This window comes from Hemiscyllium ocellatum, chromosome 45, assembly GCF_020745735.1.
Source record: "Hemiscyllium ocellatum isolate sHemOce1 chromosome 45, sHemOce1.pat.X.cur, whole genome shotgun sequence".
In the NCBI taxonomy this organism is placed as follows: Eukaryota; Metazoa; Chordata; class Chondrichthyes; order Orectolobiformes; family Hemiscylliidae; genus Hemiscyllium; species Hemiscyllium ocellatum.
Genome location: NC_083445.1, coordinates 24,464,861 through 24,487,790, shown reverse-complemented (window position 1 = coordinate 24,487,790; position 22,930 = coordinate 24,464,861). Strand labels below are relative to the sequence as shown.

Here is a 22,930-nt window from a genome sequence, read left to right as displayed (position 1 = left end):
GAACATCAGCACACTTCACTTAGGTTTCCAACTAAAATTCACACCTACAAATTTTCTCACTATCACATCTATTAAATCTTCTGATTCTCACTCCTGTTCTCCAGCTGGTCTTGGAAATAAAGGGGGAGGATTACAGAGAGCAACATGATAATAGGAACCTGGCCTAGATTTGAAGAGATGCCTGCTTCTTAAGCAACATGATCCAAAATGTACTGGCTTTGGAGGATTTAGAATCATGAGGATTCAAGATGTGGTGGAAATCACGTTTCTAAAAGATGGCGCAGTCAAATCTGCCCATAACACTTACTTGTGTTCTTCATCTGTGAAAGGTCAACCTTGAGGTTAACCTGTAGGTGTCTTATGTCAGAGACCACCTGTGTAACTGAAATAGAAACTGTATTTCAGACATCGTTCAGTGAAATCTTTTCTTCGCCTCCCCATATTGCCTGCTTGTCGCAATGTGGTTTACGCCAGTCTGTTCATTACAAAGTACATGGAATTAGAGCTGTCAGCCTGCGGCTGTGTGGGGAAGACAGGGTCTTTACATAGTAAGTACATTTTCTTTCACCCTGTGGCCATGCTCTGAGTTTCAGTTTATTAAAGGCTGATCAAGGAGAAGGCAAAATCAAGAACTGTCTTCAGGCTTAGATTTCAAGTTACACAATTTATTATACATTAATACCAAATACTGCCATACATGGCAATCAGATATATAGCAGGGTCTGAACTAAGAGTTACATTAGGTAAGGATCAATTTCGCTTTCTTCGTGTCTATGTGTATGGGCTGTGATGATGCTGCTCCTTTAACAAGGTAATGTTACGTTTTGTTTTTTTACAGCCAGGTCGTAAAAGACACAGACTCTGCAAAGTCTAAGTTAAAGGGTTTTAAGGCCAGTTTGATTGTAGCTAATAGATAATATCTCAGGCAAAAGGCTTTCAAGTTATTAAAAAAAACTTGCACAATGAAAGGGGAGTGGCCAGTTCTCCCAGCTCAGCTTTTTCTCTGGTTTGGTTTGGTTTTTAACAGTAGTTGTGAAAGATGCTAGACCCAAAGAAGCAGATCCATGTTGATCTCTCTCTGACTTCCCTCCTGTAAGGTCCTGTGTTTGGTTTTACCTTTTGCATTCAGGGGTTCTTATAGGAATTGTTGCAAGTATTTGGAACAGCATCAGTACGTTGGTATCTGTTGGGTTTTTGGATAGGTTAACCTATTCTGTATTCTGTTCTCTTTCGTTTGTGTTTCATTCAGTAATCTTGTAAATAAATTCTGTTTCGTTTGAAACTAAGTGGTCTGACCAACAGCATCTCTCTTGGAATAGCCACTGTATATCTGCTTAAAACAACTAACAAAGTTAGGATCTGGGCTACTTTCTTGAAATGTTTTGAGGGGGTCAGGCCTGGTTCATGTCAGGGCTCTTAAGATTCTCTCATTCATTCCAGCATGGGGTTTGGCACAGTCTAGTTCTGGTGCAGTGCAGTATTGTGTAGAAGCATAGATCTCGAAGAGGCTTTTTGGCCCTTTTAGTTTTCACTGACAAAGTTACTGAAATATCTACACTAGTCCCAATTTCTAGCATGTGGCCCATTGCCTTGAATGTTATGACATGTCAAGTGCTCACTGTAGTACCTTTTAAAGGTTGGGAAGTTTCCAGCCTCAACTACCCTCCTATGCAATGTATTCCAGATATCCATTACACTTTGGGTGAGAACATTTTTTTCTCAAATTCTCCCCAAAGCAACCACCTTTCACCTTAAAATTATGCCTTTGTTTTTGATCTTTCAAGAAGTAGAACAACCATTTCCTATCCACCCTGTCCATGTCTTTCATAATCTTAATCACATCCCCTCTCAGCCTTCTCTGCCCTAAAGAAAATGACCTGAGCTTATTCAGCCTCTCTTTATAGTTAAAATGCTATCCTCGTGAATCTCCACTGCATCCATTCCAGTGTAGTTTAATCCATCTTGTGTAATAGAGTTTTGTGTAATCTAACTCCACCTACACTGAGTTACTTATGCTGAGTGGTGCTTAGCTCTGTGACATCACAGAATTGCTCCAGGATTCTGAGCCCTAACATAGCACATTTTGTATTCACTCTAACAGAATCATTAAACTTCGATTCAGTTCTTTGTCCCTCTGAAGCATTCAGAGTTATTCACTCCAATCCCATTCTGTGCCTTTTCCTTTTTTTAAAATTTTACCAATCAATTAACTATCTAATTCTGTTTTGCTAACTCTAATCTCAGCCTCAGCATTGGCTGCTCTAATAGCACTCTGCATTTAAATAGTTACCAATTCTTTGCACATTTTACTCCCACTTGTAATAGAATCTGGAAGAGGAGTCACAGTCTAAAAACAAAGAGTCACCCATTTAAGACAGACAAGGTGAATACTGCATAAGAACCTCTTCAACAAGAGGAAACATTCTCTCCACATCCCACCTGGTCAACTCCCCTTTTATGTTTCAATGAAGCCACATCTGACTCTTCTAAACCCCAGAGAAAGCAAGCCTGGCCCGTCTAGCCTTTCCTCATAACACAGAGGATCTATGGGTTATGAAATGGTACCATAGTTGAGTACATTAGGAAGTTGATTTGTACACAAATTGGAACGCAATACAGGACAATATAAAATAGCTGTTCATAAATACAAGGAAACATTCACATCTTTAAAATTAATCATAATGTATGGAATCTTGTACATAAGCACAATCATTTGCAAATTGAGACAATTCATACTCATGGATTCTTTCATCATCTTTTCAGGAACAAAGTTCCAAAGAATCTCAACCCTCTGAGGGGAAAAAATACTTTCTCAACTGTTTTAAAGGGGTGACACCTTATTTTTAAACAGTGATCCCTAGTTCTATATTCTCTCACAAGAGGAAACGCCATCTATCCCATTGAACACCCCTCAGTCGACTACAATTTGGAAAAACTGAATGGGTATCCAGGTCCCAAGTTCTATAACAATCACAGTAGAATTTTGTCAGGAAGATCAAGGCTGCCTTTTGTGGGGTCTCTTGAAAAGAATGTTGAACTTCTTTAAAAGTACAGAGAAACTGTTTGACTTGGAGAAACAAAGAGCGTTCTGATCTTTTCTGAGCACTTACTATTCTTCAGCTGTGAGACCTTGCTCCTGAAATCAGACAGAGAGTTCTTTGTCTCCACTGGTATCTGAGCTACTGAAATTTAAAAAGAACACAATTTAGGCATCATTTAAGTACAGAGGAAGATCATTCAATATTATGATTGTTTCAAGTATATGCTGACATTTTGCAGTCTGCGGTATCCTCATTTAACACCTGCTCTGTACAGGGATGAGGAGAGTCTATCCTCAGCATGTTCCCTCTTTGATCCAATGGTTTAGCCTCCTTCTCCCATGAGTTTCCCAGTCATTTATTTTGCTCAGGAAGGATGAGTGTGTCTCCGTTACCTAGGCTTGAACGAGGAACCCAATTATCTATATGGGACACAGGGTCCCCCTATGACCTATATGGGATTGAGGGTGTTTCCTCTATGACATATACAGGACTGAGGATGCTCACATGATCTATACAGGGCGCAGGGCATCTCCATGACCTGTATGGGATTGAGGATGTCCCCTTTACCTACACGGGACTGCGGCTGCCACTAACTTGGATTGTGGCTGTGCCTGCAACCAACTTGGGTCTGAGTCTGTCTGCGACCGACATGGGACTGAGACAGTTCCTGTGACCGACATGGGACTGAGGTCTGTGACCTTTACTGGATTCTTGTTCAGAACAGAAATCTGGTCTTGGGTATGAACCTGGGTCTGCCAATCAAGTAATTTGGTAATTTAATGTACTTAATTTAAAATATTTAATTTCTGTGACCACACTGAATATAGTGCAGTTGGATTTCCAGCACACTACTCCAGTGGCTTGTGACACACCCCAGCCACCATCACCTGCTATCCTGCCACTCGACCCACCCAGCATCAACTGCCATCCTTCCCATCATCTGCACATTGACCACTAGGCACCAACTCCCTCACTCAATCTCTATAAGCAAACATTATCAGTCAATCATTAAATTATGTTGAATGTTAAAATAAATATGAATAATTACATTTAGAATTATTAATGCTTAATATGATAATTTAAGAGTATTAAAAATCAATAGCCTTTCAGATAATCAGTAAAAATAACATTAAATAACAATAACATTGAGAGGGAGAGGGTACAGTCGGAAGTTACAGTACTTCTGTTGAATAAAGGGAACTATGGAGCTATGAGGGAGGAGCTGGCCAAAGTTCAATGATCCAATACCTTAACAGGGATGACTGTGGAGGAACAATGGCGGATATTTCTGTGTATAATGCAGAAGATGCAGGATCAGTTCATTCCTAAAAGGAAGAAAGATCCCAGGAGGAGGCATGGGCGGCCGTGGCTGAGGAGGGAAGTTAAGAAACATATAAAGTTAAAAGAGAAAAAGTATAACATAGCAAGGATAAGTGGGAAAACAGAGGACTGGGAAGCTTTTAAAGAACAACAGAGGATTACTAAGAAGGAAATACGCAGAGGAAAAATGAGGTACGAAGGTAAATTGGCCAATAATATAAAGGAGGATAGTAAAAGCTTTTTTAAGTATGTGAAAGGCAAAAAAATGGTTAGGACTAAAATTGGGCCCTTGAAGACAGAAACAAGGGAATATATTACAGGGAACAAAGAAATGGCAGAAGAATTAAATGGGTACTTCAGATCTGTGTTCACTGGGGAAGACACAAGCAATCTCCCTGAGGTAACAGTGGCTGAAGGACCTGAACTGAAGGGAATTTATATTTGCCAGGACTTGGTGTTGGAGAGACTGTAAGGTCTGAAAGTTGATAAGTCTCCGGGGCCTGATGGTCTACATCCCAGGGTACTGAAGGAGGTGGCTCGGGAAATCGTGGATGCGTTGGTGATTATTTTCCAGAGTTCGATAGATTTGGGATCGGTTCGAGGATTGGAGGGTGGCTAATGTTATACCACTTTTTAAGAAAGGTGGGAGAGAGAAAGCAGGAAATTATAGACCAATTAGTCTGACCTCAGTGGTGGGAAAGATGCTGGAGTCTATTATAAAGGATGAAAATACGGCACATCTGGATAGTAGTAACAGGATAGGACAGAGTCAGCATGGATTTATGAAGGGGAAATCGTGCTTGACTAATCTTCTTGAATTTTTTGAGGATGTAACTTTGAAGATGGACGAGGGAGATCCAGTAGATGTAGTGTACCTGGACTTTCAGAAAGCTTTTGATAAAGTCCCACATAGGAAGTCAGTGAGTAAACTTAGGGCGCATGGTATTGGGGGCAAAGTACTAGATTGGATTAAAAATTGGTTGGCTGAAAGAAAACAAAAGGTAGTGATAAACGGTTCCACTTCGGAATGGCAGGCAGTGACCAGTGGGGTACCGCATGGATCCGTGCTGGGATCGCAGCTTTTTACAATATATGTTAATGATATAGAAGGTGGTATCAGCAATAACATTAGTAAATTTGCTGATGATACAAAGCTGGGTGGCAGGGTGAAATGTGATGAGGATGTTAGGAGATTACAGGGTGACCTGGACAAGTTAGGTGAGTGGGCAGATGCATAGCAGATGCAGTTTAATGTGGATAAATGTATGGTTATCCACTTTGTGGGCAAGAACAGGAAGGCAGATTACTACCTCAATGGAATTAATTTAGGTAAAGGGGCAGTACAAAGAGTTCTGGGTGTTCTTGTATACCAGTCAATGAAGGCAAGCATGCAGACACAGCAGGTAGTGAAGAAGGCTAATAGCATGCTGACCTTCACAACAAGAGGAATTGAGTATAGAAGCAAAGAGGTGCTTCTGCAGCTGTACAGGGCCCTGATGAGACCACACCTGGGGTACTGTGTGCAGTTCTGGTCTCCAAATTTGAGGAAAGACATTCTGGCTATTGAGGGAGTGCAGCATAGGTTCACGAGGTCAATTCCTAGAATGGAGGGATTACCTTACACTGAAAGACTGGAGCGACTGGGCTTGTGTAACCTTGAGTTTAGAAGACTGACAGGGGATCTGATTGAGACATATAAGATTATGAAAGGATTGGACACTCTGGCAGCAAGAAACATGTTTCCGCTGATAGGTGAGTGCTGAACCAGAGGACACAGCTTAAAAATACAGGGTAGACTATTTAGGACAGAGATGAGGAGAAACTTCTTCACCCAGAGAGTGGTGGCTGTGTGAAATGCTCTGCCCCAGAGGGCAGTGGAGGCCCAGTCTCTGGATTCATTTAAGAAAGAGTTGGATAGAGCTCTCAAAGATAGTGGAATCAAAGGTTATGAAGATAAGGCAGGAAGCGGATACTGATTAGGAATGATCAGCCATGATCACATTGAATGGCAGTGTAGGTTCAAAGGGCTGAATGGCCTACTCCTGCACCTACTGCCTATTGTCTAAATGGTGAAAAACAAGATAAAATATTAAAAGCTATGTGATACTTGTACATGTATATATACACTTATCTCTTTGTGTTATTCTCAGTGTTGTTTGCTGGTGCCCTTAAGAGGCATTCCTAGCCCTCTAACATTGTGAGAGAAACTGCTTGCTTTTTTGTGCTTCCTGGGTGACTAGACATCAGGCTGTTAATGAGGCACAGAGGAGCAGCAATACCTGTGAGTCTGGTGTCAAATGTGTCTGTTCTAACAGTGAAATAATTGGACAGAGGCCTGTATCCTTTCACCAAGTCACCCTCTATTTACACCCTCTATCATTTGGAGGAGACATGTTGGACTGGGGTGGGCAAAATTAAAAATCACACAATACTGGGTTATAGTCCAACAGGTTTATTTGGAGGCACTAGCTTTCGAAGTGTTGCTTCTTCATTAGGTGGTTGTGAAGTAGGACCAGAAGACACAGAATTCATAGGAAAGGATTACAATGACTTGCAGCTGACACCTTAGTCTTTTGCTATAAGTTCTGTGTCTTATGGTCCTGCTTCACAACCACCTGATGAAGAAGCAGTGCCTTGAAAACTAGTGCTTCCAAATAAACCTGTTGGACGATAACCTGGTATTATGTGTTTTTTTAACTCTATTTACACACGCACAGTACATGGTTTCTGAACTATTGGCTCAGAGTCAGTCGATTGAGTGGGGAGACTCTGAATCTCCTTTTATTTCTACCAATCAGCTCAAAGATAGCCCCTAGACTGAGGAGACCTTCTGAATCTCCTGTTTATTTATTATTATTTATCCCTTACACGACTGCACAGCAATGTTACTTATTGTTTCCCACATCACCCGTGGTTGTGTATATGTACAGAGAATCTCCTTTTTGTATCTGTCAACCAGGGCTCCCTGATGGACCCAGGTATATAACCCCTCCCAAGGATCTCAGTCAATGTGATCCACCTGGCCCTTGTTCCAATCACTACAGACAGTGAACTGAAGCTCGGAGTCCATGATTTCCACAGTGTACACAGAACAAAGAACATTGCAGCACAGTATATTGACCCTCGATGTTGCGCTGGCCTGTGAAACCAATCCGAAGCATCTATTCTAAACTATTCCATTTTCATCCATGTCTATCCATTTCAATGCCCTTAAAGTTGGCCAGTCTGACATTGTTGCAGTGCGTTCCACACCCCTATTACTCTGAGTAAAGAAACAACCTCTGATATCTGTCCTATATCTATTACTCCACAAAGCTGTGTTCCCTCATGCCAGCCATTGCCATCCAATGAAAAAGGCTCTCACTGCCCACCTTGTCTAACCCTCTAATTATCTTATACGTCTCAATTAAGTCACCACTCAACCTTCTTCTCTAATGAAAACAGCCTCAAGTCGCTCAGCTTTTCCTCGTAAGCATTGCATTGAATCCTGAAGTATTGGAATCCCCTCCTCCAGAAAGACAGCAGGACTATAGCACACAACTAGGGAATCTTTTTACCAGTTTCTGTTGCCTCCTACAGACCATTCTCAGTAAATCATCTGGGATCCCTCGTTTAAGGGATATGAACATCATATGGATATGAAATCTGAGGGCAAGCCTGCCTTTGACTTCTACTCACCAGTTTGGTGGAAATTAAGGCGATGTGGCATCTGTCACTGTTTCCTTCTTGTTATTGCCAATCTGAAGTTCAAGTTGGGCAGATAATCAAGAGAGTTTCCCACTGCAAGTTCCTTCTATTGGCAATTATTATGTCTGACTCATTGGACCATTTCTAATGCCTCATCAAGAATTACACCTCAATAGATGACCTTTGAATTACGAGCCTACAACAAAACCAGACAATATCGCAACTGTCTGATATCCTCATACACAAACACTTAGTGTAGGAAGCCAGTTGGCCCATTATGTCTCCACTGGTCAACAAAAATCTGACTACACGAATGCCATTTTCCTGTTCTTAGTCCATAGCTCTGGAGGTTATGGCAACTACTGCAACATAATGAAAGGTCCTGACTCAACTAGCCTTTCAGGCAGTGGGTTCCAGATTCCTACCACCCTCCGGGTAAAAATATTTCTCAACCCTTCTCTTAGCCTTCAACCTCTCACATTAAATCTATGTCCCCAGATTACTAAACCATTTACCAAAGTACAAAGTGCCTTCCTATCCATCCTTCCTATGCCCCTCATTATCCTGTACAAGTCCATCAAATTCCCCTCGCAAGTTTTGCTGTTCCAAGGAAATCAACCCCAGCCTACTGAACCTTTTCTTATAGCATAGCACCCCGGTTAACCTCCTCTGCACCCTCTTAAGTGCCATCACGTTCATATAATGTGGTGACCAGAACTGCACGCAGAACTCAAGCTGTGGTTTAACCAGTTTTGTTGTACAGTTTCAGCATAATATCCTTAATCTTGTATTCAGTGTCATGGCTATTAAAGGCAAGTATCCCACATGCATTCTTTAACATCTTACCGACCTGCCTGCTACCTTTAGGCATCTGTCCATACGTACACTGAGGTCCCTCTGATCTTTCCAGGGTTCCATGGCCAACTTCAGCTTCCTTGCAAAGATCAAGCCTACCACCTCAGAGAAATTTTCTTTTTGAGATTAATGTGAGCTATAGATGAAGAAATATTTTGATAAACACATACTGTTAGTCTTCATCTGGGAAAGTTCCAATCTGGTATGGCCCAGCGAATTACTGATATCGCTGAACATCTCCATCACTGGGAAAAAGATTTGAAATCATAATTCAACAAAGTATTATGTTGCATTTGCTTAATATTAATCATAATGCTACAAAGTAACTGCTCAGATCATTACATTTTTCTGAGTTTCACACTGATTAGTATCTGCTAATTATAGAACAAGGTGATAAAATTGATATAGTGAGTTGATTATCCTGCAGGAATACATAAGGATACAGCAAGTGATTTGTCCTGTAGGGACTCACAAATACAAAGTTTGTGCGAAGATTTGTAGCTCGGGTGCTTGTTGTAGTGGTTCTGTTCACCGAGCTGGAAGTTTTTGTTGCAAACGTTTCGTCCCCTGGCTAGGAGACATCATCAGTGCTCTGGAGCCTCCTGCGAAGCGCTTTTTTGATGTTTCTTCTGGCATTTATAGTGGTCTGTCCTTGCCGCTTCCGGGTGTCAGTTTCAGCTGTCCGCTGTAGTGGTTGGTATATTGGGTCCAGGTCGGTGTGTCTGTTGATGGAGTTTGTGGATGAATGCCATGCCTCTAGGAATTCCCTGGCTGTTCTCTGTCTGGCTTGCCCTATGATAGTAGTGTTTTCCCAGTCGAATTCATGTTGCTTGTTGTCTGAGTGTGTGGCTACTAGGGATAGCTGGTCGTGTCGTTTCGTGGCTAGTTGGTGTTCATGTATGCGGATTGTTAGCTGTCTTCCTGTTTGTCCTATATAGTGTTTTGTGCAGTCCTTGCATGGTATTTTATAAACTACATTAGTTTTGCTCATGTTGGGTATTGGCTCCTTTGTTCTACACAAACGAAGCTGCATCAGGACACTGTTCAAAAGAGCTACAACACACTGCAGTACACCAGAACTGCGAAAAGAGGAAGAGGAACACCTATACAAGGTATTCGCCAAAAACGGATACCCGCGCAACTTTATCAGCTGCCAGAGAACAGCTAGGGAATTCCTAGAGGCATGGCATTCATCCACAAACTCCATCAACAGACACATCGACCTGGACCCAATATACCAACCACTACAGCGGACAGCTGAAACTGACACCCGGAAGCGGCAAGGACAGACCACTATAAATGCCGGAAGAAACATCAAAGAAGCGCTTCGCAGGAGGCTCCAGAGCACTGATGATGTCTCCTAGCCAGGGGACGAAACGTTTGCAACAAAAACTTCCAGCTCGGCGAGCAGAACCACTACAACTCACAAATACGGCGAGTAGATTATCTTCTGGGAAACCACAGATACAGGTAGCAGATTATCCAGCAGGAAAATACAAGGAAACACTCAGCAGACTATCCTGTAGGGCACACACATGGAACATGGGGAACACGGCCATTCATATTGGGCACTGCTGAGGCACCTGAAGATGAATGGATTGCAATGTTGCTGCATGACCTAGATTTGCTAATTCACATACATGTACAAATAATCCAGCTCAAGACCAAACAGCAAATCTCAATTTGTTTTCTTAAATAAAAAGATTGACATTTAAGTGTTTTACAACAAACTACAGCCAAAGCTAACAAGCCATCATTGACGGAAAAACAGGTACACAAAACATTAAAAGTTGGAAATCAATGCTCTGGTCATACTAGAGCTCCAATTTTAAATGTACAAGGTGAGGTGGACCACAAGGATCATTTGGCAATTTTATTGGACTTTCTTTCTGAAAGCGGGGACCCGACTGCACTGGACGGAAAGCTACTACTGTTGCTCTTTGACACTCAAAGTCCAGAGGGTAATGTGGGTGTATTAAAGAAGATTTTACTGTTCTTCTGGTCTGTCGCCAGGCAGGGCTGCTTCAAGACATCTGCCAAGTTTATTCCTTCTGTGGCGGGTGGGAGGAGCCTGTTCTCTAACAGTGAAATCTTGGGGCTGTTACCCAGACATAGGCAACCAAGAACAGTGATCATTAAAAGTAAACACACACTCACAGTTGATCAAAGAACAATTCAGCGCTACAGTGTCTAACTGAAAAGCACCTCTTGCTTTGAGTAAATTACTTTCTTTCACAGTCAATAAAACCAGTTGTTTTTCAAATAAAATTCGAGAGCTGCAAAGTATCTGTGTAGTTTTGAACTCTTACACTCACAGAGTCATATAGCATAGAATCAGGTCCTTCATCCCATCATGTGCATGGTGACCAAAAAACACCAAACTATGCTAATCCCCCTTACTTGCACTTAGTCCATATACTTCTGCGTCCTGGCATTTTAAGTGCCTGACTAGATGCTTCTTAAACTTTCCAAGTACACTATATACTTGCTTCTGTTATGGACCAGGCCAGACCCCCTCAAAACATTTCAAGAAAGTAGCCCAGACTCTAACTTTGCTCGTTGTTTTAAGCAGATGTAAAATAAATATTCTCGGAGTGATGCAGCTGGACCACCAACTTAGTTTTAAACAAAACAGAATTATTTGCAAGATTACTGGATGAAACACAAACAAAAGAGAACAGAATACTGAATAACTTAACCAATCCAAAAACCCAACAGATTATCCCAATTTAACAATGCTGTTCAAATTACTTGCAACAAACCACATAAATACCCATTGGCAAAAAAAGAAAAAGAAATCAAACATAGGGTCTTAGAAGAGAGAGATGTCAGAGAGATTTAGCATGGAACACATTCTTCCATGTCGCTGTTTCATTGACCAGCAACCTCACAAAAAAACTGACTGCTGGCTTTGAACAGCCAAACTGCTAAAACCAAACTAAACCAGAGTTGGGAGAACTGGTCACTCCCCTTTCATTGATAGAATCCCTATAGTGTGGAAACAGGCTATTCGGCCCAACAAGTCTACACCTACCCTCCAAACAGTAACCCACTCAGACCCTATTACTCTACATTTATCCCTTACTAAACCATATCCCTACTATCACTAAACGTCCCTGAACACTATGGACAATTTAGTATGGCCAATTCACTTAACCTGTGCATCTTTGGATCATGGAAGAAAACTGGAGCACTCAGAGGAAACCCACACAGATATAGGGAGAATGTGCAAACTCCACAGAGACAGTCACCCAAGGCTGGAATCGAACCTGGGCACCTGGCGCTGTGAGGCAGCATGCCGCTTTGTACAAGTAGTTTTTTTAAACTTGAAAGCCTTTTGTGTGTGGCAGTATGTGTTAGCTATCATCAAATTGGCCCTAAACCCATAAAAACCTCTTGATGTCTCTGCATTTATGACTCATCTTGAAAAATAACAAGGACAACTAACAGATGTCTTTGTGGCATCCCTAAACATGGGTGAGGTGCCAAAGGACTGGAAGGTTGCTTATGTTGTCCCCATATACAAGAAGCTGAAAATGTGTTGCTGGAGTTTCCTGAAGTAGGGCTTATGCCAAAAACGTCAAATCTCCCATTCCTTGGCTGCTGCCTGACCTGCTGCGCCCTTCCAGCAACACATTTTCAGCTCTGATCTCCAGCATCTGCAGACCTCACTTTCTCCCCATATACAAGAAGGATAGTAGGGATATTCTGGGTAACTACAGACCAGTGAGCTTGACGTCAGTGGTGGGAAAGTTGCTGGAGAGGGTACTGAGGGATAGGATCTATTTACATTTAGAAAAGAATGGGCTTATAGGCAACATGGTTTTGTGCGGGGGAGATTGTGCCTTACCAAATTAATAGAGTTCTTCGTGGAAGTGACCAAGTTGTTAGATGAAGGAAGGGCTGTTGATGTCATATACATGGCATCATGTATATGACATTTGATAAGGCATTTGATAAGGTTCCCCATGGCAGACTAATGGAGCAAGTGAAGTCACATGGTAGGCAGGGTGTTCTAACAAGGTGGATAAAGAACAGGTTGAGCAACAGGAGACAGAGTGTAGTAGTTAAAGAGAGTTTCTCGAAGTGGAGTCAGTGTTGGGGCCACAGTTGTTTGTAATATACATAAATGATCTGGAAGAGGGCACTGTTGGTATGATCAGCAAGTTTGCAGATGACACGAAGATTGGTGGAGTAGCAGAAAGCTTAGGGGACTGTCAAAGAATACAGGAAGATATAGATAGACTGGAGAGTCGTGCGGAAAAGTGGCAGATGGAGTTCAATCCAGACAAATGTGAGGTGATGCATTTAGGCAAGACTAATTCTAAAGCAAATTATACAATGAATGGGTCAGCCTTGGGAAAAGTTGATGGGCAGAGAGATCTGGGAGTGCAGGTCCATTGTACCCTGAAGGTTGCTGCACAGGTGGATACAGAAGTCAAGAAGGCATATGGTATGCTTGCCTTCATTGGACGGGGTATTGAGTATAAGAGCTGGCAAGTCATGTTAAAATTGTACAAGATATTGGTTCAGCCGCATTTAGAATACTCTGGTTGCCACATTACCAAAAGGATGTGGATGCTTTGGAGAAGGTGCAGAGAAGGTTTACAAGGATGTTGCCTGGTAATGAAGGTGCTAGCTATGAAGAGAAGTTGAGTAGGTTAGGTTTATTTTCATTAGAAAATAAGGAGATTGTGGGGGGACCTGATTGAGGTTTACAAAATCAGGAAGGGTATAAAGTTAAAAATCACACAACACCAGGTTATAGTTCAACAGGTTTAATTGGAAGCACACTAGCTTTCGGAGCAACGCTCCTTCATCAGGTGATAGTGGAGGGCTCAATCGTAGCAGAAATTATAGCAAAAATTTAGTGTGATGTAACTGAAATTATACATTGAAAAATTGATTGTCTGTTAAAATACAGCGTTAGTTTCACTGCTTTCATGTGTAAATCACAAAACTTTTTTTTTAAAAGTTGCATTCTTGTGTTAGCTGTTAACAATGGTGATAGCTAATATGTTGAAGGTGCTGGCCCCCTGTGTTCTCTGTCTATGCCATGACGTTTAGATTGATTCTAATCTAAAAAGTGAGATAACAGAGTTTTACATAAATTCATGCAGTTTTTGAGCTCAGAGTTCTACATGAATGCATGCAGTTTTTGAGCAAAGTACAATGTAACTTTGCAAAATATATGTGTGCATGTGGGTCTTTGTCTGTTTGTGTGTGCGTCTGTTTGGGGTGGGGTGTGTGTGTGTGTGTGTGTGTGTGTGTAGTGAGTGCAGAGTGTCTTAAGTCTGTGAGGGGATGCATGTGTGAGTGTGGGAGCGTGCGTGCGTCTGTGTGTGCAGCAGAGAAAAGTGGCTGAGCAGAGGCAGATAGCTAAGTTCAGTACCCATAGGGAGGGCGTCAATCGGGACCTTGGGTTCATGTCACATTACAGGTGATCACCATTACACTCCACACACACACAGATATTCCTACACACACACACTCACACATACACAAGGACACAGGTACACATAGATGCGCACACAGACACCCACACACACCCTTATAGACACACACACTCCCACATGCACCCCCTCACAGACTTAAGACAGTCTGCACTCACTACACACACACACACACACACACACACACACACACACAAACAGACAGACAAAGGCCCACATGCACACATATATTTTGTGGGGTGAATTTGTACTTGCAGAGTTACATTGTACTTTGCTCAAAAACTAACTCTGAGCTCAAAAACTGCATGAATTTATGTAAAACTCTGTTATCTCACTTTTTAGATTAGAATCAATCTAAACATCATGGCATAGACAGCGAACACAGGGGGCCAGCACCTTCAACATATTGTCTAGCTATCACCATTGTTAACAGCTAACCCGAGAATGCAACTTTTAAAAAAAGGTTTTGTGATTTACACATGAAAGAAGTGAAACTATCACTGCATTCTAACAGATGAAAGGCTTAACAATCAATTTTTCAATGTATAATTTCAGTTACATCACACTAAATTTTTGCTATAAATTCTGTGTTACGATCAAGCCCTCCACTATCACCTGATGAAGGAGCGTCACTCCGAAAGCTAGTGTGCTTCCAATTAAACCTGTTGGACTATAACCTGATTTTTAACTTTGTACACCCCAGTCTGACACCAGCATCTCCAAATCATGAAGGGTATAGACAGGGTGGACAGAGACAAGCTTTTTCCCAGGGTGAAGGATTCAATAACGAGAGGTCGTGCTTTCAAGGTGAGAGGTGGAATGTTTAAGGAGGATACAAGCGGCAAGTACTTCATACAGAGGGTGGTGGGTGTCTGGAACACGTTGCCAGCAGAGGTAGTAGAGGCAGGCACGGTAGATTCATTTAAGATGTGTCTGGATAGATGCATGTGTAGGTGGGGAGCAGGGGGATACAGTTGCTTCGTAATTGGATGGCAGGTTTAGACAGTAGATTTGGATCGGCTCAGGCTTGGAGGGCTGGAAGGCCTGTTCCTGGGCTGTAAACTTTCTTTATTCTTTAACATAACTTGGTTAAAGGAGCAGCATCATCACAGTTCCACCACCCTGAGACAACACATTCCATATTTCTACATCCTCTGGATAAGAAAAAAGTTTCCTCAGATTTCCTCTAAATCCTTTACTTGTCATGTTAAACGTATGCAGTCTGGGCTTAGATGCGTCTGCCATGGGAAAAGATTCTCACAATCTATTCTGTCTATATATCTCATAATTTTGTATACTTCAGTCAGATTCCGTTCCCTGCCCTCAGCTTCTGCTGCTTCAGGGAAAACATGCCCAGTCTATCCAGTCTCTCCTCATCACGGAGACTTTCCATCCCAGACAATATTCTGGTGAATATCCTCTGTACCCTCTCCTGAGTAATCATGTCCTTCAACTAATGTGGCAACCAGAATTCTATACATTATTCCATCTGTATCCTGAGGAATGCTTTATATCATTGCAACTTCCCTGCACCAAAATCATTCACTCGGGGGAAGAAGGTAAGCATCCATATGCCTTCTCCATCAACCTACCTATTTAGCTGTGTTGACGCCTTCAGGTATCTATGGACTTGTACATCTTTATTCCTCTATACTCCCTTGGAGACTTTCTATTTATTGTGTTAATCCTTCCATTATTTGATCTCCCAAAATGCAATACCTCACTCTCATCAGGATTAAAGTCCATCTGCAACTGTTCTGCCCAATTTACCAGATGCTCTCTATCAGACTATAGTCTGAGACAATCTCCCTCACTATCAACACCACTACCAGTTTTCATGTCATCTTCAAATCTACCAATTGTACCTTCTATATTCTATCTTTATTGTTATATTTGTTGGCACCTTTTAAAAAATCTCAGTTAAATTAGTCTGACAGGATCTCCCTCCAACACATCAATGCTAACTCTCCCTGATCAATCTCTGCTGATCCAAGCGTCGATTAATCATGTCCCTTCGAATTTTTCTGATAATTTGCCAAGTAATGATGTCCAACTATCTGGTCTGTAATTACCTGGCCTAAATCTTCTACATTCAACATTAATGGACATAACAAACAGGAAGGGCCCCAGTTCTGAAGAAGGGTCACTGGAGCTGGAATGTTAACGCTGCTTTCTCTCCAGAATTGGGCTGAGAGGTGGCAAATAGAGTTCAATGCAGATAAATGAGAAGTGATTCACTTTGGGAAGAATAACAAGAAAGCAGAACATTGGGTCAATGGAAAGATTCTTGGTAGTGTGGATGTGGTCAGACGGATCTTGGTGTCCATGTACAGAGATCCATAAAATTGTCACCCAGGTTGATTGAGCTTTTAAAAAGGCTGTGTCAGCTTTTATTGGTAGAGGGATTGAGTTCCAGAGCTGTGATGTCATTCTGCTACCATACAAAATGCTAATGCGGCCTCACTTGGAATATTGTGTACAGTTCTGATTGCCTCATTACAGGAAGGACGTGGAAGCATTGGAAAAGGTGCAGAAGAGATTTACCAGGATGTTGCCTGGTCTGGATGGAAGGTTTTATGAGGAAAGGCTCATGGACTTGGGTCAGTTCTCATTGGAGAGAAGATGGTTAAGAGGCGATTTAATAGAGACATACAAGATGATCACAGAAAGATAGGGTGGACAGTGAGAGTCTTTTTCCTAGGATGATGACATTGGCTTGTACAAGGGGGGCATAGCTGCAAATTGAGGGGGATTGGATTTCAGACAGATGTCAGAGGCAGGTTGTTTACTCACAGAGTGGTAAGGATGTGGAATGCCCTGCCTGCCAATCTTGTTAACTCAGCTACATTAGGGGCATTTAAACAGTCCTTGGATAAGCACATGGGTGATGACAGGATAGTGTAGGGAGATGGGCTTAGATTAGCTCACAGATCGGCACAACACTGAGGGCCGAAGGGCCTGTTCTGTGCTGTATTGTTCTATGTTCTTAAAAGATCAGCAGAGAACACCTGAAAGTAGAGTCACAGGTAGTTATGATAGTGAAGGCAGCGTTTGGTATGCTTTCCTTTATTGGTCAGAGTATTAAGTACAGGAGTTGAGGGATCATGTTCTGGCTGTACAGGACATTGGTTAGGCCACTGTTGGAATATTGTGTGCAATTCTGGTCTCCTTCCTATTGGAACGATGTTGTGAAACTTGAAAGAGTTCAGAAAAGATTTACAAGGATGTTGCCAGGGTTGGAGGATCTGAACTATAGGAAGAGGTTGAATAGGCTGGGGCTGTTTGCCTTGGAGCGTTGGAGGCCCAGGGTTGGCTTTATAGAGGTTAATAAAATCATAAGGGGCATGGATAGGATAAATAGACAAAGTCTTTTCCCTGGGGTGGGGGAATCCAGAACTAGAGGGCATAGGTTTATGATGAGAGGGGAAAGATATAAGAGAGACCTAAGGGGTAACTTTTTCACTTAGAAGGTGATATGTGTATGTAATGAGCTGCCACAGGAAGTGGCGGTGGCTGGTACAATTGGTCATTTAATAGACACCTGGATAGGTATATGAATAGGAAGGGTTTAAAGGGATATGGGCCGGATGCTGGCAGGTGGGACTAGATTGGGTCGGGATATCTGGTCGGCATGGACAACCAGGGTCTGTTTCCATGCTGTACACCTCTATGACTTTATAACTCACAGAAAGGTCTGGAAGATGTAACCTGGCTATAATTTTGACAGACTAAATTCTTTTGCGTGGTTATGTAAGTGGGACTTGTATTTATTGAGAGAGCATACCATTAGAATTTTGTTTTATTAAGGAATAATTAGTAGTTAGAGCAGAATTGTTCGATTTGCTAATTTGTTCACTGCTGGAGTTGGAAAAATAAATTATTACTTGTTGATTATAGAGTGAGTGAAAGGTTTCATTTCATTTAACTACTCCTTTATAATAGATTAGGAGGTGACACTTCTTTTAACAGATTATGAGGCGAGGTGAGCCTCTTTGAGTGTTTTGCTTCAAGTTGTTGGGGTGGGGGGGGGGGTAATCAAGCTCCCCTTCATAACAATATCCAAAGCTTCCACTTTATTAATCTAAACATGCTCTAGAATCTCATCATCCCAACTGAAATCTCCAGTTACAATGCCTTTCATCTTTGTGAATATAGATGAGAAATATTCACTTAAGACCTCACCCATGTCCACTGGCTCCACACATTCCTTTGGTCTCTAATAGGCCCCACTCTTTTGCTCTTGCTCTTAATATACTTATAAAATGCCTTGGGGTTTTCCTTAATCCTATCTGCCAAAGATATTTTCCGCCCCCTCTTCTCTTGCAGTCTATATACTCCTAAAGGAGCTCCCCTGTTTTTAATGCTCTGTGTCTAACATACACTTCCTTCTTTTTCTTTTATCAAACTCTTGATCTCCCTTGACATCCAGGGTTCTCTAGACTTACTGCTCTTGCCCTTCACTCTTCGAGGAACATGCTAACCCTGAACTTTCACCAACCAATTTTAAAAGCCTCCTATTTTCCATACACACAAGTGGCTGCTCCAAGTCACTGTCTGCCAGGTCCAGTCTAATGAGATTCCACTAATTTAGAGACAACTTTTGCATGGTCATTATCTCTTTCCACAATGACTTTGAAATTTTATAAAGTTATGGTCACTATCCCCAAAATGCTCATGCAATGACACTTCAACCACTTGATTGGTTTCATTTGTTAGGATCAGGTTCAGCACTGCCTCATCTCTCATAGGTCAGTCAACGTACTGGCACAAAAAAAGTCTCCTAAATGCACTTCAAAAATTTTGCCCATCTAATCCCTTCACACTAAACCAATACCAGTTAATATTAGCAATGTTGAATATAACCCTATTCCTCTCACACCTTTCTGATTTGACCACATATCTGTTCTCTGGCTGTTGTGAGCCCTGTTAGCGCAGGCCCTTTATCTATTTCCACGTTTTACCCAGTTAGTCTCATTTGAATAGCCAACTCAGACATCACCCCTCATTACTGCAGTAATGTTCTCCTTTATCAATAATGCAATATCCCCACCTCTCTTATATTCCTCCCTATTGCTCCTGGACGTTCTGCACCTTGGACCTTTGAGCTGACACTCGGCCATTCCATGAACCATTCTTACTTACTTACTTACAGTGTGGAAACAGACCCTTCGGCCCAACACGTCCACACCGACCCGCCGAAGCGCAACACACCCAGACCCAATCCCTACATTTACCCCTTCACCTAACACTACAGGCAATTTAGCACGGCCAATTCATCTAACCTGCACATTTTTGGACTGTGGGAGGAAATCAGAGCACCCGGAGGAAACCCACGCAGACATGGGGAGAATGTGCAAACTCCACACAGACAGTCACCTGAGTTGGGAATTGAACCCGGGTCTCTGGCGCTATGAGGCAGCAGTGCTAACCACTCAGTGTCTCAGTGAGTGCAACTATATCATATTCCCAATATTGGTCAAGCTCTCAGTTCATCTGTCTTACTAGTCAGGTTCCTTGCATTAAAATTATCATAATTTAGCTTGCCACTCCCCCATGTGCCTGACCATGTCCATGTCATATCAGCCGGCTGGGCTGTCTTACTATGCATTCTATGTCTGACTGAACCTTGCGCCTGACTTTACATCCACTCTGTGCCCCATCCTTATACCAAATTAGTTTAAAATCTTCCCAACACCATGAGCAAACATCCCAGAAAGGATACTGGACTCCTTCCAATTCAGGTATACCTGTCCAACTTGTTCAGGTCCCATCTTCCCCAGAAAGGGTCCCAATGATCAAAAATCTACAGTCTTCCAAAACAAAGAACAAAGAAAATTACAGTACAGGAACAGGTCCTCCAAGCCTGCACCAATCCAGATCTTCTATCTTGCTGTTTATTTTCTATGGATCTGTATCCCTTTGCTCCCTGTCTATTCATGTTCTGTCTAGACATATCTTAAATAACACTATCATTCCCAGCCCTACTACCTCCACTGACAATGCATGCCTGGCACCCACCACCCTCTGTATTAAGAACTTTCCACGTATATCTCCACTAAACTTCCCCTCTCACTTTGAACTTGTGACCCCTAGTAATTGAGGTCCCCCACTCTGGGAAAAAGTTTTTTGCTATCCAATGAAAATAATCCTAATCTACTTAACCTCTCTTCTTAGCTAGCATGTTCCATACCAGACAACATCCTGGTGAACTTCCTCTGTACCTTCTCCAAAGCTTCCACGTCCTTTTGGTAATGTGGTGACCAGAATTCTGTCAAGTGCTCCAAATGCGGCTGAACCTGCTTCTCGGAGGCTACCTGACCTGCTGTGCTTTTCCAGCACCACTCTAATCTTGAAACTGTGATCTCCAACATCTGCAGTCCTCACTTTTGCCAAAGACAGTGCATGTAGATTGCTAGGATACAGCACTGCAATACCAATCCTGTGAACAGGAATGCACAAGAGGGTAAAATTGGTGAATTACAGAGATCTTGGATAGTCATGTATCTACACACAAACTGGAAAAATCAGATTGTAGTAGCATCAATGGGGAACTCATAGAATGCATTCAAGATAGTTTGTTTGAGCAGCATATTTTGAAACCAATCAGACAACAGAAGTCCTGAAAAACAGAATGTGCAAAGGAATATGAAAGGATGCTGGCAGATAAAATAAAAAAAATCCTAAATTAGCTTACAGTTACATTAAACAAATGGATAATAATGGAAAGAATTGCACCCATTAAGGGCCACAGTGGTAACTGGTGTGTGGGACCACAGGATGTAGGTTTGTTTTCAAATGAATACTTTGGGTCAGTGTTCGCTAGTGAAAGGGATGATGTGGATGTAGAAATCAGGTAGGTCTGTGATACAACTGAAGAAATTATGTTAAATAAAGAAGAGATTCTGAGTGGTTTGGCAGGCTTAAAAGATGATAAATCTTGATGGAATCTGCCCCAAGCTGTTGAGTGAGGTAAGGGAGGAGTTAGCAGGGGTGCTTGTAAAACATTCTTTGCTGATCACAGAAGAGGAGGTAGAGAACTGGAGGACAGCCAACATTGTACTGTATTTCAAGAATGGAACGAGGATTAAACCAGGGAACTACAGTCTGACCACTTGAACCTCAGTGGTGGGGAAATTATTACCAGCTCTTCAGAATTAATTTGCATTTTGACAGGCAGGGATTAATCGAGAACTGACGGCATGGTTTTGCTAAGGGAAAGTCACGTCTGCCCAACTTGGCTGTATCTTTCCAAACAAGTGACCAGGTGTGTAGACAAGGCCAAGGCTTTTGATGTAGTCAATTTAGATTTCAGGAAGGCTTCTGATAGGTCCTGAGTGGGATTCTGATAGTATAAGTAAAAGCCATGAGATCCACGGCAATTTTGCAAATTGGATCCATATTGGGTTGATTGGTAGGCAGCAGAGGGCAACGGTTGGGGTTTTTTTCCCAAATGGAAGTCTGTGTTCAGTGGAATCTCACAGGGGTCAGTTTTGGGGCCTTTGCTGTTTATATAAATGATTTAAACTTGAACAGAGGAGGGTTGACCAGTAAGTTCACAAACGATACAAACACTGGTGTGGTAAATAGTGAGAAGCTGGTCAGATGGGCTCATTAGTAGCAAATGGCATTCAATCTGGATAAGGTTAAGGTGGTGCACTTGAAAAGAACAAAGCAAAAGAATACATATGAATATTAGGACTCTGGGAAGCATCAAGGATCCAAGGGACCTGCATGTACACCAGTCCCTTGAGGTAGCAGGCCAGGTGGCTAAAGTGGTTAAGAAGGCATAAGGGATACTTGCCTTTATTAGTCAAGGCACAGAGTTTTAGCCAGTGGAGCTTTGTGCTGAAACTATAAAATACTGGTGAGGCCACAGGTACAGACTGTAAGCAGTTCTGAAATCCACATTATAGGAGAGATGTGATAACACTAGAGAGGGTGAAGGGGAGATTTACCAGGATTTTGCCTGGGCTAGAAAGTTTCAGTTATGTCATGAGATTGGATAGGCTGGGGTTGTTTTCCTTACAGAAGAGGTGATTGAGAGGGGACGTGATTGAGATGTATAAGATTATGATGATCTTAAATAGGGTAGACCTAAGAACATAAGAAATAGGAGCACGAGAAGGCCATCTGGCTCATTGAGTCTGCTCTGCCATTCAGGACGACTGGAGCTGAGCGGTAGTGAAGGGACAGTAGTCTGGGAAGGTAAGAGATGATAAAAATTTAACTCGTGGATTTGGGACCTGCTGTTTGGGACTGGAGCTGAGTGGGAGCGAATGGAGAGCAGTCTCAGAAGTTAAGTGTTTCTCATTCTGAGGGGGAAACTGAAAAGTGACGCCACAGGAGGGCACCTGAGATTTGATTGGCTAATAAGGGGTATGTTAAATTTGAATCTGTGTTAAATTGAATCTTGTTAATGTATTGGTCATGACATGCACAAGCATGACATGACATACAAAAAGTTAAATTCAATAAAAATCCAAATTCAAAACTAATTAAATAAGGATGGAGGGTGAAGTGTTGCTTCTACATGATGTGGGAGCTGGTGGACCCCATTGTGGTTCCCAGAGACCA

General features: G+C 42.1%; 1 protein-coding gene across 10 annotated transcripts in view; it reads right to left on the bottom strand.

The window, feature by feature from the left end:
• LOC132835946 (uncharacterized) overlaps positions 1 to 22,930 on the bottom strand; it is a 147,088-nt gene that overhangs the window by 88,288 nt on the left and 35,870 nt on the right. For 9 of the 10 annotated variants that reach the window (XM_060855084.1, XM_060855083.1, XM_060855089.1 and 6 more), the window contains 3 exons: positions 9,074 to 9,148; positions 3,111 to 3,182; positions 308 to 382 (listed from right to left, as the gene is read on the bottom strand). In XM_060855084.1, coding sequence (XP_060711067.1) covers positions 308 to 382; positions 3,111 to 3,182; positions 9,074 to 9,148 — 222 coding nt within the window. The remainder of the gene's footprint in view (positions 1 to 307; positions 383 to 3,110; positions 3,183 to 9,073; positions 9,149 to 22,930) is intronic. The other variant, XM_060855088.1, reaches the window with a different exon arrangement.